Source organism: Anabrus simplex, chromosome 1 (assembly GCF_040414725.1).
Source record: "Anabrus simplex isolate iqAnaSimp1 chromosome 1, ASM4041472v1, whole genome shotgun sequence".
NCBI lineage: Eukaryota > Metazoa > Arthropoda > Insecta > Orthoptera > Tettigoniidae > Anabrus > Anabrus simplex.
The window spans coordinates 1,294,711,004-1,294,728,386 of NC_090265.1; the positions used below are offsets into that span (position 1 = coordinate 1,294,711,004).

The following is a 17,383-nucleotide window of genomic DNA, read 5'->3' on the forward strand; positions in this document are numbered from 1 at the left end:
GTATGAAGCCATCCCATGGAGGGGGATATGATCTGTATTAGCAAGAGGTTTAAACCTACTCTGATACTGTGCATTAACACAGTTGAACAGTTGTTTGTGTCCCTGACTTTTAACACCACAAAATTAATCATTGGTGCTGTATACATTCCACCCAAGTCTCCTGTCCAAAAATATTTCGAACATTGCAGTGCTGTTGAAAAAATTATGTCAAATCTTGACAACCATTTATTGCTCATTGTTGGTGACTACAATCTACCACATCTTAATTGGATAGTAAAGGAAGAAACATCTTCTGGCCTTATGTCAGTAGGTAACCACACTATGCAGTCCAGTTTAGTTATAGACACTTTTTCTTATCTTTGTTTAAATCAGTTTAATGCTATCCCAAATTTTCTGAATCACTTTCTTGATTTGGTTTTCAATAACTCCAGTTCCATTGAAGTAAAATCTAGTAATGAAAGCATTGTTCCCCTCGATAGACACCACCCAGCATTAGAGATTTCTTTATCTATAAATGAGCTATACAATTCCTTGCCTGCTGATAGTTTTTATTTTGAATTTTTAAATGGTGACTATAATGGACTAAATTATTATCTGTCACAGTTCAGCTGGAAGGTGATGTTTCAAAATGTATCATTTGATAAAGCAGTAGAAACCTTCTATTCAGTACTACATTATGGCATGGAATTTTACATCCCTATACAGAATTTTAAGATTCCCAAATTCCCAAAGTGGTTTAATCATAAATTGAAGTCCCTGATTATTGAAAAGAAGAAAGCATACAAGTGGTACAAAATATCAGGTCTCAATAGTGCTTATCAGCATTTCTCGAAATTAAGAAATGAATGCAAGTCTGAATCTACATCTTGCTATACAATGTACGTCTTCAACTGTGAACGAAGTATTACTTCCAATCCACAGAAATTCTGGCAATATCTAAGTTCTAAAAGGTCATGTAATAATATTCCTTCAACAATGCATCTTAATGAAGTTACAGCAGATACTGGAGAAAATATTGTCAATCTTTTTGCTAACCACTCTTCATCTGTTTATTTTTCTTATCAGAATAGTAGTAGTATGTCATATGATTATTCTTTCTTTGTCAAGCTATCAGTTATAAACATTAGTAAGGCAGAAATTTACAACAAACTGATATCTCTGGAATTAAAGAAAACTGTAGGTCCTGATGGTGTTTCAACTTACCTGCTCAAGTACTGCTCATTTATTTTATGTGAAGCACTCTTTTATCTGTTCAACTTATCATTAAACCAAGGCATTTTTCCAGTGGAATGGAAGAAAGTATTTGTTAGTCCAGTTTTCAAAAATGGTGATAAAACTGACAAACAGTATAGACCAGTTATAATTTCTTTTCATATTTCCAAAATTTTTGACTCAATAATTCTTGACAAAATCACACCTCTCTTTAGAAACATCATCATTGATGAGCAACATGGATTCTTTTCAAGACGGTCAACCTGTAGCAATCTTCTTTTATTCCATCAGTTCCTCTTGGATGCAATAGAGAACCACTCCCAAGTGGACTGCATTTATACAGGTTTCTCAATAGCTTTTGACACTGTCGACCACGATATCTTGCTGCATAAACTAACAGGCTACAGAATTAATGGGCCTCTCCTCTCATGGTTTGAATCATATCATAAAAATCACCTGCAGATTGTTAAAATAATCATTTTTCTGCGCCTATTATTGTTACCAGTGGAGTTCCTCAAGGGTCTCACCTTGCACCCTTACATTTTACTCTCTACATAAATGACATTAAAAATATACTTAAGAATTCTGAATTGTTTTTGTTTGCCGAAGATGAAAAAAAATTTATGCAAATTAATTGTCCACTTGATTGTTTAAAACTTCAAGAAGATTTAACATCATCTGGAAAAGTACTGTATTCAAAATGGATTGAAACTTAATCATGAGAAATGTAAAATAATATTGTTTTTTAGAAACAAGAAGAAAATATCATTTCAGTACAAATTATTATTGGAGATCTAAATGCGCAAGTTGGGGTAGACAGACTTGGGTACGAGAACATCATTCGTCCACATGGATTTGGACAAAGGAACCCAGAAGGAGAACAACTATTAGATCTGTGCAGAAGAAATGATCTTATAATCAAAAATACATTCTTCAAAAAATGAGACAGTCACAGAATAACAAGGTACAGTTGGGATGGCCAGTATAGAACATTGATTGACTACGTAATCAAAAATAAAGATGGTGGCAGGTACATCACAGATGTAAAGGTCATCCCTAGTGAAAGCATGGACAGTGACCACGGATTGTTGGTAGTAGACTTCAAACATAAGACAAATGAAACGCAGAAACTTATTACGAAAAAACCAAGGATTAAAACTTGGAAGTTGCAAGAAGTCCAAATAAAGGAAGAATACAAACTAAGGATTCAACAGAGTTTGCCGAAGTGTGAAGTAACCAGCATTAATGAAGAATGGAAGGCCTTCAAAGACACCTTTGTGGGAGAAGCCAAAAACCTATGTGGAGTTACAAGTTCTATCAAAAGAATAAAGGAGACACCATGGTGGAATGATAGAGTGAAAACAGCGGTGAAAGAAAGAAACCAAATAAAGAAGGCACTGGACAAGGAAAAACAAAAACAGGGACAAGAACGAAATGAACAAGAAATACAAAGACTTCAAGGAGTATACAGGAACAAGAAACTTGCTGTAAAGAACATTGTAAGGGAAGAAAAAGAGAAGAAATGGAATGGGTTTGCAGACAAACTGGAAGACGACAGTAGAGGAAATATGAAATTGCTATACAGAGTAGTGAAAAACAAGCGAAGGGATCAAGAGACCATAAAAGCTATAGAACGTGGTGATGGAACTCTGGCACAAGAAGAGGGAGAAATTAAACAAGAACTCAAGATCTATTTCGAAAAGCTGCTGAATGGAGATACAGAAAACATAACAATGGATAGAGGAGAGCCAAGTCGAGGAACCACAACTGAACCACCAATTACATGGCTTGAGGTTGAAAATGCGCTCAAGAGCATGAAGAAAGGAAAGGCAGTGGGCGTAGATGAACTAAGTGCAGATATGCTGAAAGCAGCGGGAGTTCCAGGAATCCAATGGCTCTATAGACTGCTCAACAAGATATGGGAGGAAAATACTATTCCTGAGGACTGGAAGATGGGCATCATTGTACCTCTGTTCAAGAAAGGAAGCCAACGAAAATGTACTAATTACCGTGGTATCACACTACTGTTTCATGCCCTGAAAATATTGGAAAAAATAATAGAGACCAGAATCAGAGATATTGTTGAACCAATTTTGGAAGAAGAGCAGTATGGTTTCAGACCAGGAAGGTCAACTACAGACCTTATATTTGCAATTAGGATGCTAATGGAAAAATACTGGGAGAAGAACAAGCCTTTATTCCTAATATTTTTGGACATTGAGAAAGCATACGATAGTGTACCAAGGGAAAGAATTTGGCAATGCATGAAAGAACTTCAAGTGCGAGATAGCCTCATAGACAAAGTGAAAATGTTGTATAGTGGGAACAGAAGCTGTATTCAAGTAGGATGTGGTTTGTCGGACTGGTTTGAAACAAAGAGAGGGGTGCAGCAGGGCAGCTCATTGTCACCACTTCTATTTATTATTGTAATGGATGTAGTAATGAAATCTATTAAAAGGAAAGAACATGGAGATATCAAAGCCTTCACATTTGCAGATGATGTTGCGATCTGGAGTGACTCAGAAGATGAATTGGGAGAGAGAATACAAAGCTGGAATGAGGAGTTTAAGAAATATGGTTTAAACATCAGCAAGACCAAGACGGTGGTGATGAAAGTGTATGGGGAAGGAGCAGAACCAATAGTCATGTTAAATGAAGCTCAACTGGACAGCGTTCCAGTTTTCAAATACTTGGGTAGCGTTATATCAAATGACAACCTAGCAAAACATGAGGTGAACAATCGAATCAATAAGGCAACACAATTCTACCACCAGGTAAGACACCTGCTGTGGGATGAGCAAATACCCATGAAAACAAAAATGACATTGTACAAGTCCTATTATACACCAATTCTTACATACAGTCTCGAAACCACAACACTGACCAATAGAGATAATTCCAAACTTCAGGCAGCTGAAATGAAATTCCCACGCAGTATCATCCAGAAAAACAGGAAAGACAAGATTAGGAATGAGAAAATTAGAGAAGTAGGAATAGATGATTCTCTCCTAAATAAGATTCAGATATCACGACTGAAGTGGTTTGGTCACATGAAGAGGATGCCAGTAAACAGAACTGCAAGGAAGGAATTTGACAGAAAGGTAGAAGAAAGACGACCCGTGGGAAGGCCACGAAGGAAATGGATAGATTTAGTTAAGAGCGATGTAATGCTGAGAGGTCATGATTGGGACAAGTTGGTGGAGGAAGAATGGTACAAGGACAGGATGAGATGGAGGAGGCTCATATACCACACCCGGGAAATTGGAGATGGTTTAGGATGATGATGATGAGTACAAATTTAGTAATAACAACATTCTAACTCCTGTTTTACAAGTTAATGACCTTGGTGTTTTATTCAGTTATAACCTATCATTTAATGAAAATATTGAAAATATTTGTAAGAAAGCATTTCAAAGATTTTGTTGCATTACTAGATATTCTAGAGAATTTTCAAACTTAGCTACCTGTGGATTGCTGTATGTGTCTATGGTACGCCCTATACTAGAATACTGTACACCTGTTTGGAACCCTTATTATCAGACCTCTATCCATAGATTAGATTCAGTACAACATAAATTTCTTCATTTATATTCATTTAGAGCAGGATTCTCATATGATAATGTGATTATACATCCCTACAACAGTCCTTAAATCTGCATAGCCTGTCACAATGCCGTGAATTATTGGATACAGTCTTCATATTTAAATTGCTTCATTCCTTGGTGAATTGTCCACAACTCCTTGCAAAAATTAACGTACATGTACCAGACACACGCACAAGGTTCAAAAATACATTGTCTACAAATTGGCATAGAACTAACTACGCATTCAATAGGCCAATTGAACGAATGTCAAGATATCTAAACAAAGTGGATATTGATATATTTAACTGCTCATTGTCAAAATTTAGAAATCACTTACATAATCTCCAGAATTGACTGTTACTTTCCTGTGCTTACTTGTAATATAACCTGTGTATATATCTGTACATATTTTTCTACTTATTCTCCATTGAACTTTCTTTTTAGTGTGTTTTGTTTTGTTTATTCTTCTCTACTGTTATGTAAAATGGTATTACCATTAAGTATTATTGAATGTGATCTACTGTATATTATCACCTTTATTTAAATATCTTACCTGCATAATTTGGACTGAGGTCCACAATGCCAGCAAGGGGCCCAGGGGATTCTGCACCTGTTGTTGCTAGAGCTGCTGTCAGACAGATGATAGCAGCTAAAGAACTGCAGCCAGAAAATGCTAATCCTAGCAAGAATAATCCATGAAGAAAGCAACCTGTAAGAAATAGAATATTATTGATTGTAGAATTTTTGACAATAATTAATCATTTACACAGTTATATTAGAGAAATTATTACTTACAGGTTCCTGCAGCTATTTTTCTTACACTCAGTGAAGTTATTATATTTCTTTCAAGTAAAGTATCACAAATGAAGGAGAGTGTTATACCAAGAGCCATCCTACAGATATGTGGAAGTCCGGATAGGAAGCCATTCTGAAACAGGACATCAATCGCAGATTATGGGATACATACTATCTGAACATAGAGGAAAAGAAAGAAAGAAAGAAAGAAAGAAAGAAAGAAAGAAAGAAAGAAAGTCATTAAACTAGTATGAAGTACTGCACTGTGCATCATCAAACCACACTCAGATAAAGCAATTAAACAGGAATGATGAAGATCTTAAGAGCATACAAGAAAAGACCAGATGAGACAGAGTGCAGAATGAGGAAATAAAGAATCAAGAATCTTTATTTGCCATTGACCATATACAATGAAATAGGCTTCGTCAACTGATAATAATTTAGTACTTAATATTACTCCTGTTACTAAGACTAAATGAACATACACCTTTTATTAAAACTTAATACTAACATTATGCATTTCTAGGAATTCAGAGGTATTATAAAATGGATTTTCTATTAACCAATCATACATTTTTCTTTTAAAATTACTTTAAGGAGTGGACCATGCAGAATGTGGTAATTTATTAAATAATCTTAAACAACTGATTTTATGTGAGTGAGCAGTTTTTGACAGCCTGTGAATTGGGATGTCAATGTCTGCTTTGCCCCAAATTCATTTATGTTGTTTTTAATATATATCAAAGATATATAAATATAAAAATTTATAATTTTCAGAATTTTAAGCTTAATGAATAGAGGTCAATAGTGGTCAACTGCACCATCCCTACACATTGTTCTGTATTAGAAGAATATTATATACATAAGAAGAATGCCCCCATAATAACAGTCCATAAGTAATGTGTGATTGGAAGAGACCAAAATATGCCATCCTTAGGTAGTTACTGCTAACTAAATCCCTCAATTTCCATATCAAATAGGCCACTCGTGATATGTTTTTACAAACATGATCAATCTGTGTTTCTCAGTTCAATTTGGCATCAATATGAAAACCCAAAAGTTTGACTGACTGACTTTAAATATCTTTGGATAATCCTAGTGTGAGAAATTGAGTTTTATCCTGATTGCACAACAGAATATAAGAGCATGACACTTGACATTTTACGGAAAATCATTGACTGCCAGAATGAATAAAAATGGACTGAGGACAGAGCCCTGTGGCACACCAGTTGTAACTTTCTTCAAAGTGGAATACCTATTTTTAATTGAGACAAACTGATATATGTTATTTAAGTATGACTTAATTATGTTCATTGAGGGATACTCGACACCATACATCTCAAGTTTTGCAAATAAAATTTCATGATTAATACAATCAAAAGCTTTACTTAGATCACATAACACCAAAGAGGTCACGTGCTTGTTTTCAAAAGCTGTTAATATCTGATTAACAATTTCAGGAACAGCAGTAGTAGTACATTTACCTTGTCGAAACCCAAAATGACGGTCGGATAGGAGATTGTTTCAAAATAGTTGCCAAGTTGAGTGTACAAAAGTGATTCAAATATTTTAGAAATTATTGGAACAATTGAACGATAGTTCTGAAAAAATTCTTTGTCTCCACTTTTAAATACTGGAATAACTTTATAAAATTTAAGTAGATCAGGAAAAACTCCAAACTCTAAACAATTATTAAAAATAAAAGCTAGAGGTTCAGAAATCAACTGTATTATTCTTTTGATGATGTAATTAGATAACCAGTAACAATCCATACTCTTAGAGTTTGATAATTTTAAGCTAAATTTAGTTACTTCATCAGATGTGATTTCAACCCAATGGAAAGTGTTTCGGCAAGGGGGTTGATTGTGAAGAAAGTCACTCGCAGCTGTACCTGTTGCCTTAATTTGATCTCCAATTTCTTTTACAGAGTTTAAGAAATAATTATTCAGTTCTTCCGGATCGAGAAATGTGTCTTGAGTTCGAGTGGGGATGTTTTCATGTGCTATAACATCCCATGCCACCTTGCATATGTTGGATGCATTCTCAATATATTTTTCACAAGCTAAAGCTTTGGCATGGATAAGTTTTCTTTTATATAACTTTTTACTATTAAACTTTATACATCGCCATTCTGCTTGGTTCCTCCTTGGCGAGAGTTTTTATAAATTCTATACAGCAAAAGCATTCTTTCTCTATACTGAGTTAATTCATTATTAATTAATTCCATGTGGCTATTACTAGCTGAGTGCAGCCCTTGTAAGGCAGACCCTCCGATGAGGGTGGGCAGCATCTGCCATGTATAGGTAACTGCGTGTTATTGTGGTGGAGGATAGTGTTATGTGTGGTGTGTGAGTTGCAGGGATGTCGGGGACAGCACAAACACCCAGCCCCTGGGCCATTTGAATTAACCAATGAAGGTTAAAATCTCCAACCCAGAATCGAACCCGGGTCCTCTGAGCCAAAGGCCAGTACGCTGACCATTCAGCCAATGAGTTGGACAGTTAATTCACTAGTATACCAGTTCAACTTCTTGCTTTTAAGTTTATCATTATGACTAATTTTTACCAGTGGTGAACATAAATGCCACAATTCAACCAATTTATATAAAAAGTTTTCAAATACAGTTTCAGTGTCATTTTCTCCCATTTGGAATTCAAATACAAAGCCCCAGTTAATTTGTTTGAGATTTTCAATAAATATGTTAATATAATCATCACCCTGACCTTTTACCCACATCAGAACAGGTTCGTCATTGTAAATTATGTCAGGCTGGTTAAGATATAATGATATAAGCAAGGGGTCATGATCTGTAAAACCCCCACCAACAAGTCTAAGTTTATACAAATCTCTTGAAAAATTTACAATAATATTATCCAAGCATACATTATTAAGTTATGTGTAGGTAGCTTGTTTGTGCAAGTTAGAGTTCTTAGTAAATTCAGAAAATTTCTAGAAATCTGCCCATCTGAATATGCCACCTCTATGATAAAATCCCCACAAACAGCAACTTTGGCCTTAAACATCAATTTTTTTCCCCCATTATTCAAAATTCTTAAGAAATACTGTACATAAGCATAGGCATTTGGAGATCTATACAAACTAACAATTATCAAATTCTGATCAGCCAGCTTCACACAACTAAATTCTCCCTCTAATTCCACATGATATTGACTTAAATCAATTTTTACAAATTTATAACACTCTCCAACTAAGATTCCAGCTCCCCCACTTTTTCAATTTTTTTTTTAGTGTATGTAAACTGCAAGAAAGAACTGACAGAGTAAAGCTAAGATGTTCTGGACATATGAAGTAAATGCAAAATGTAAGGATTCTGCAGAAAACCTTAGAGAAAATGATCATGGGAAAGAGATCTAGAAATGGTGATGGAAGATCTCAGCTGTGGGAAGCATTAAAGCAAGAGGTGTAAACAGTAGCACAGTGATCAAATGGAAAGGAAGACAAGAAACACTGAAGGGTGGATACAAGCTGTTTGACAGCAAAGAATAGAATGCCAGAAACAAGATAATTATAATTTTGGCGAAGGATATATGAAAGAAGTAAGTAAAAGGATATATTTATAAAAATTCAGTTCAAAAACAGAGCACAGGACTATAATAATAATGTTATTTGCTTTACGTCCCACTAACTACTTTTTAAGGTCTTCGGAGACGCCGAGGTGCCGGAATTTAGTCCCGCAGGAGTTCTTTAACGTGCCAGTAAATCTACCGACACGGGGCTGTCGTATTTGAGCACCTTCAAATACCACCGGACTGAGCCAGGATCGAACCTGCCAAGTTGGGGTTAGAAGGCCAGCGCCTTAACCGTCTGAGTCACTCAGCCCGGCGAGCACAGGACTTATTCCAAGTATCTGAACATAGAAGAAAAAAGGTAAAGTCACTAGCCTAGTATGAAATAAATTTGACCTAAAAACAATACATGAAAGAAGTGGAGAAATGTATACAAGATAAAGTTCGAAATGGAAAAACTAATAAAGTCATATATTGAAAGATGTGAACTTCAATAGAAACATATATTAGACTACACAATGACTATATAAATGGTCCGTTATTGGACATTATAAATTTTCCAGCTAACTCATTCATGGTTGCCAGCATTTCGCCCCCCGTGTGCTAGGCTGGACTCATCAGTTAGTACCTAGCACACCTACCAAGACGCTGGCTAGTGCATACCTTTGAGGCCACTGCGTAAGCTAATTGTAGCCACCGGCAGTGCCAATGCACTATGAGAGACTTTGTCTCATTACCAAAAATTGATGCCTGCTTGGCCATCAGATAATATAGATGTTGATTCCCGAAGGGAATCTAAAATATTTGTTCCGAATGAGTATTACAAATTATTGGTATTGGTATTCCCTTTGGGAATCAACATCTATATCATACACAATGACTAATCAGGATGGAAAGAGGGAGGACAAGAAAAAAGGAGATAAAGACAAACACAAAACCACAAAAGGATCTGCACATTTTCATACAGGGCTCAGTGACCTTGATGTTTGGTTCCTGAAAACAATAATTATGAACATCAGTGAACATCTCCATACATTGCCATCTCCACCCTAATACTCTGTCTCCTCATCAGTCCTAGTGCCTCCATATTCACCTTTTCTCAGACTGCAGTGAACTCATACGATTATTTTGGAACATCTGTACTCACCTCTAACTCTTTGTTTTTTTCCGTTGTTTACCTGGCTTTCTTCTTATCCTACTTCCCACATCAACAATGAAGATGGTCCCTCAATGAGTGTTAATGGTGAGGAGAACTGGTATTGATGAAAGAGCCAATCTGTTTGTAAATGGAAGTGTATGAAGACGTCGAGATTGTCCTTTTTCTTCTGTGTTTCCTTTCTATTTCTCCTTCTTCCAACATTGACCTGTCATTGTGCTTTTCCTGTTATGTGTTCCTTTCACCAATACCTGTCTTTCCTTACATGACTTGAATTGTACTTGTTTGTTCCTTTCCATCACCTACTTATGCAGAATTCTAGTGTTGTTTTCTCAAGAAATACTGTTGTCCTACATAAATATACTAAATTTAATAGCATGTGGCCTCCCGAGAGGCCTGGTGCAGGTCTTTTGATTTGATGCCATTAGGTGACCTCTGCGTCGTGATGAGGATGAAATGATGTAGACGGCACATACACTCAGTCCCCGTGCCAGGGGAATTAACCAATTATGGTTAAAATTCCCGGCCCTGCTGGGAATCAAACCCAGGATTTCTGTGACCAAAGGCCAGCACACAAATCATTTAGCCATGGAGCTGGACATACAGTATATGTACTGAACCTGCATTATATGACATATTCCAAATATTGCAAGTGTAAATGCAATCATCATCGAACTAAATTATATTTTTATTTATATTTGTGTTACATTAATACAATATGTTTTCATAATATACTAGCTGAAACCTGTCAAGACATGATGGTCAATGGAGTAAATATCTATTGAAGGATTACCTTATCGGTATATATGATATTCCTTGTACTTCATGTTTTTACAATTTTCTTCACGTCATACCAACGATGAGATAGGAAATGGCTAGAAGTGGGAAGGACATGACCATAGCCTTAATTAACGTACAGCCCGAGCATTTGCCTGGTATGAAAATGGGAAACCACGGAAAACCACATTCAGAGGGTTCAAATCCACCATCTCCTAAATGCAAGCTGATAACTACATGACCCAAACTATGCAGCCACTTGCTCGGTACATTCCTTGTACAATTACCTCTTGGCACTACTGCAACTTTAAAATATCCCTCTCTTGATATTGCAACATTTAACTGGCCATGGCTGAAAACTGGCTGAGGTAAATAGAGACCTACAGGTCCCTTGAGGCTATTGTTTGTGATACAAAATGCCTCCTGAAAGAAAATGGAAGTGTTTTATCAGATGTTGTTAAGTAAATTCAAGGGATTATAGCTCTCTGTCCAGTTTTATCTCAATTTATTATTTCCAATCTAAACAATTTTCATACATACTTCTTAGAATTAGGCTCTAATCTGGTTCCATTTAGGAGCCCTTGAGAAACGTTTCAATTTTTAAGAAGCATAACTATGACTCTAAATTTTAGTATAAGAATGAGTGGAGGCAAACCCTTAATTCCAAGAAATTGAAGAATTATGCAGAAAAATGAAGTACCTATCTTTCATCTTCAGTAACAATCTGTTGATGCTAGTGTATGGTTTTTGTTGAACTACCAGTACTGGGTATAAGCCCAGTGACTTTCAAATTAATTAAGAATGGCAACTTTTGAGAACATGTTGTCATCTTTTGCTCTAGTGAATGTTTTGCTATAAATTTCAATCATGATATCATTATGTGCTAAAATTCTGGCTTGTAGTTCAACAACATTTGATCCATCACCATTTACAGAGGGGTAGTTGCCGTTACTGATTTCTTGCAAAAAAATCAGCAAATTCCATTTTTATGAGGTTTTGCACACATATTTTAATGTAAACAGCATTTTTTGAAGAAGGTTCATAGAGGAGACTATTTAATACAATTATAACTAAATAATTGTTTGGGGATAAGTACGTGACAAAACAGGCAGAAACCTTTATGAAATCTCCCTCACGAACAATATTATTTTCACCAGAACGAATGGAATGTCATAACCTATGATATCAGCGAGTATTTCCATCCATGAAGTACAGCTGTCCAGTAAGACTTCTGACTTCACATGCCTATCCCCTGCCACCTCCCCTATCATGCCACCTGCTGAGCGCTCTCACGGTTCAGGCAGCTTGGAAGTACCGGTGAGCGCATTGACCAAATGAATGCTACACTTTTCTTTAATAAAAAATATATGGCAAGAAATATTTATGCTTTTAAAGACACTCTGCAAACCTACAGGCCAAGAGCTTTCGTTAGAATGCTTTACAATGTCAATCGGTTCAGCCGTTCCCTCAAAATCAATGTAACGAAAATCAGCCTAGTGTTTTAAATATATACATTGAACTATGGATAAGACATGAAGTCCCTGGGAAAATTATAGTAACAATCATGATGGCACTGAGGATATATGTAGCACAGACAATGGAAAACCTGATTGTGCTAATATTGAGGCCTGTAGTGGAAGTGACTAATGATAGTCATCTGTAAAAGGATTAAAAAACGGAATACAGGAAATTGTACGTTACATGCATGATAACATTTAAAAGACACTCACATCAGAAAGTGGATCGCTATTGTAAACTGTGAATGTGCATAGTGAGTGGATAAGCAGTTATTAAATCTTGAGTTCTGCTTCTGCATGCTGCCCAAGATGCTACACATTCATAACCTGTTTACAATTTGTTTCATCAACCAAAAAATAATCAATAACTGTCCTTCTTTTACCCCAGCCATATCTAGGGATCTTTCTAATATTCTTCTTTCTAAACCAAGTGTTACCCACAATCATTCCATTTATTTCACAAAAGTCAATCAACTTACCTCCCCTGCTGTTTCTTTTTCCATATCAAAATGGACCAATCACTTCTTTTTTCCCAATTCTGTCATTTCCAGACTGCACATTGATGTCTCCCATGACTATCACTTCTATTTCAGTGATTATCTCCTCGAGCGTCTCCAAAAATTCCTCTATATTTTCCTCACTGTTTTCAGTTTGGAGTGCATAAACTTGGTTAAATTCTTTCACTACTTCTTCCATCCTCAGTTGTCCTCTGATTATTCTGTCACTATCGTAGGACATATGCATGCATAATGTTCAAGAAACAATCCTAAGTACATCACTGCACTGCAACTTCAGGTATTATGCATGCATAAATTGTATGAAAACATTCTACATACAAGAAGTAGTGAACGCTTTCACACTGGAAAATACTCTATGTCATCAAAGCACTAAGTCGTTCATCATTAAATACTATCTGAGCTACAAACATCAAACTTTTAACTACACTTTTAAATTTTTAAACAGGATGTACTCATGGCCCTACCAATAACCAGAAAAAATATATTAATATTTATCTTCCAAACATCCTGGATAATAATGGTGGCAGAGCTATTACAATCCTCCATTAAACTGTTACCCAAATGTGACAACAGCACTTCTTCATTTCCAAATTAAGGTGTGTTAATAATACCATAATAACTATTTATAATTGATAGATGTTTGATTGTTGGCGATCAGAAATAACAAAGGCAGACCACTCACGTTTGATAAGTCAAATGTTAACTTAATGAATAGATGAGGCCGTATTGGCGCACGAGTACACAAAAGCTATTGGACGCAGTTTTTCTAAAATTCTAATAATAATAATGTTATTGGCTTTATGTCCCACTAAGTATATTTTCGATATTTGGAGACATCGAGGTGCCAGAATTTAGTTCCATAGGAATTCTTTAAGTGCTAGTGAATACGGCCTGCTCTACAAGTACATAACTTCTTCCTATTCCAGACCAAATGTACAAAGAATTGACATGAAAGAATTGATATGATAGCATGTAACAAATGGCTTTCAAATATTGAATTTTTGTTTCTTCCAAGTTACTTCTTGTTTACTTCCTTACTTCCCTACTTAGTACTTCCCAGTTTTTTTTTTACTTTCCTTTTACTCTCTCCAACTTCTTTGTGTATGCCATTTCTTTGTAAGTCTCCTAATTTATTAATAATAACTATAATGAAAACAATGTGTATGAGAATCTTTGCTTTGAAAAGATAGTTTTAATGAGTAAATTATTATTCTACTAATATTTTTCTGTTGTTACATCAGTTTGTATGTTTGTATGAAATAAATCAATTTCATTTAACTAGGTACTGAAGTGTTGCAAAAAGGTTACATAATTATAATGTGAAAATATTTAAGTATTAACACTTTGTAGACTGTAGAATATCATATGAAATAGTGTTATTATTCAAAATTGTTTTAAAGCTCCTTAATCTAAAATATGTCAAAGTTACTAATTTCAGATTACAATAGCACAAATTCTGCAAAAATCTAGGTAAGTTTACCACATGTTAGTAAAAGAAACAGAAAAAGAAAAATAGTTTTCTTTGATTTCTAGAATTCTTCAATTCTATTAACTGGTTGAGAAAAGAAGTTGATTTTGTAGGAGTGACCCTTAATATTTACTGGGTGTTATCTCAAAGAAGGAAAACATAAAATGGATTTAAATATTTCTTAAAGCATATTAATATATTAGTACAATCCATCATACAAAACGTAAGTATTTAGAAACAAGATGTATGCTCACCATTCGAATGCTCCAGCCATGGACTAACTGGAAGTAGGTAGGTGCTTGTGTTAACAGGGTAAACATACCCCACAAACATCCCCAGCTAACAGATATTAATAACCATACAGGTATTGATGTCAAGATTTTAAGCCAAGGGGTTGGTAACTGAAACATACAGTAATACAGAAAATGTAGAATGAAACCAATTTACTATCCCTTTCATGTATTGATTTCATATTTAAGCAATGTTCAAAGCAGAGTCACTTCATTAATATGGAAAAACTGTCTTGATATTTAATAAGTTTGGATAAAAGTTTAAACTTTATAAATCTGCTACAGCTTAAAGAGACCCTATAAGGTTCTGATAGCATGTAACAAATGGCCTTCAAATATTACTTTTAATTTTTGTCTTCCAAGTTACTTCTTGTTTACGTCCATACTTCCCTACTTAATACTTCCCAGATTTTGACTTTCCTGTTACTCTCTCCAACTTCCTTGCATATGCCATTTCTTTGTAAGTCTCCTAATTTATTAAAGTGGTTGGACATTAAAATGATCAATGCAAAAATACAAAAATACAGAAATGTCCCCACATCATAATGCCCACACTACATTAATGTCCATGTAATTAAATATCCACTGAGAAAAGAATCCAGCGATCTCTACATCCACAAATGACTTGAATTGCACTTGTTTTTTTCCTTTCCATTACTTACGTCCACATATTTTATTGCATAAATATTCATATATTTTATTACAAAAATATCCAATATACGAAAGATACAATTTATTATTCGTAATTACTCTACCTCTTTGCCCTGTGCCTCTGGCCATGTCAAAGTCTTTCATTTGTACCATAGAGTAAGCAAAATTCATTTAATGTGATAATTATTTTTGTATTCACTCTATCTCCTAACTTAGGATTCCCATAATGTTTGAAACAAAAACCAGGGACACATCCATTTTGGACTTTAAAAAATAGAACATTTTGTAAAAAGAGAAAGACAAGTTTGAAATGAGAAAAATAGTATTAAACTCACCATGCATTTACATACCTGTATTATAAATCACAATCACACTTATAATGATTAGAACAGAATTTCAAAATATGCCTGATTAAAGTCCATGTTTATGATATGGTACATTAGAATATTTATCACTGTTATGAACTTGATAAAGAAGTTTCTTTTCTTTAGATGTTTTGGTAAGGATGTTAACACAAGACAAATCCTTAAAATGAGTCTTTACAATGATTAACACCTTTGTTATTTCAATTGTAAGTCTGTTTTTCTCATCTGTCCACAATGCACTTTTTAATTAAAAGACACATTAGACGGATGGATTGGAACCAGGCAGAGACAAACAAAAATGTACCACATATTTCAGATTATTAGTATTTATATCCTATACAGTAAAATGAGCAAATATATCACACCACTTGTCACTGATACTTTGATCCTTCAGTCTATTCCACACCTGAAACTTATTTTCACACATACAAACTCTTCTTTTTTTTTTTTTTTTGCTAGGGGCTTTACGTCGCACCGACACAGATAGGTCTTATGGCGACGATGGGATAGGAAAGGCCTAGGAGTTGGAAGGAAGCGGACGTGGCCTTAATTAAGGTACAGCCCCAGCATTTGCCTGGTGTGAAAATGGGAAACCACGGAAAACCATCTTCAGGGCTGCCGATAGTGGGATTCGAACCTACTATCTCCCGGATGCAAGCTCACAGCCGCGCGCCTCTATGCGCACGGCCAACTCGCCCGGTTCACACATACAAACTCATCAAACAAGTTATCTTCATTAACATTGAAATTTGGTGACACTGTTTTCATGAATATATAGCTTTATTTTATGTTTCTCCATATCAGAGAGTCCTTTCCCTTCAAGTTGACCCAATTTGTAGTTTGAAGAGATGCGAGAAATGGCGAATGCCACTCTTGCATACATTCAATGTGGGTATCATAGAAATCTATTGCATAACTTTGAAACTCTTCAACTGTTATATGTCCTTCACTTTCAGATTATTGTAACTGATTTCCACAGTGGTGGTAAGGAACTTTTCTGACTTTCTGCTATTTAACTTTTCTATCAATGTGTTTACTTCATTCTTCATTTCAATAACTGTCATATCTGGCTTTTCAGCACATTTGATAGGATCAGAAAGGGTTTTCAAATGACTGGCAAGGATATGCAGGAGTGTAATTGTAAGAGGATTTTCAAATAAAGTTTTGAGTGATAGGACATTTGTCAACAAAAATAAAATATGACTTTAATGCAGGGAAAATGTCAATAACTCTCTGGACTGGAGGGAGAAAAGACAGCTACCTTGTTTTGTTATTTGCTCAAAATGGTTTTATATGGTACTCTATATTGAAGAATTCACAAAAGGATTTAAGTTCTTTGACTCTTAACATAATAAATATGGAAATGCTGATAGATTTTGTTAATTACAAACTGCATTGGTAGGTAAGTAGTCTGCAATATGGATTACATGTGCAGGATAACCATTGCCAATTAAATTATTCACTGTCTTTATTTGCATTTCAGAATACAAATTATTCTTTCCACCAAAGTTCATATTTCTGTT

At 35.1% G+C, this 17,383-nt stretch overlaps 1 protein-coding gene across 8 annotated transcripts in view; it reads right to left on the reverse strand.

Moving 5' to 3' along the window:
• The window catches only part of LOC136858274 (sialin), a 194,168-nt gene that overhangs the window by 78,601 nt on the left and 98,184 nt on the right, over positions 1-17,383 (reverse strand). For 7 of the 8 annotated variants that reach the window (XM_068225475.1, XM_068225474.1, XM_068225470.1 and 4 more), the window contains 3 exons: positions 14,809-14,955; positions 5,592-5,724; positions 5,350-5,505 (listed from right to left, as the gene is read on the reverse strand). The exons of the other annotated variant lie outside the window; for it this stretch is intronic. In XM_068225475.1, the coding sequence (XP_068081576.1) occupies positions 5,350-5,505; positions 5,592-5,724; positions 14,809-14,955 (436 nt within the window). The remainder of the gene's footprint in view (positions 1-5,349; positions 5,506-5,591; positions 5,725-14,808; positions 14,956-17,383) is intronic. 8 annotated transcript variants of the gene reach the window in all.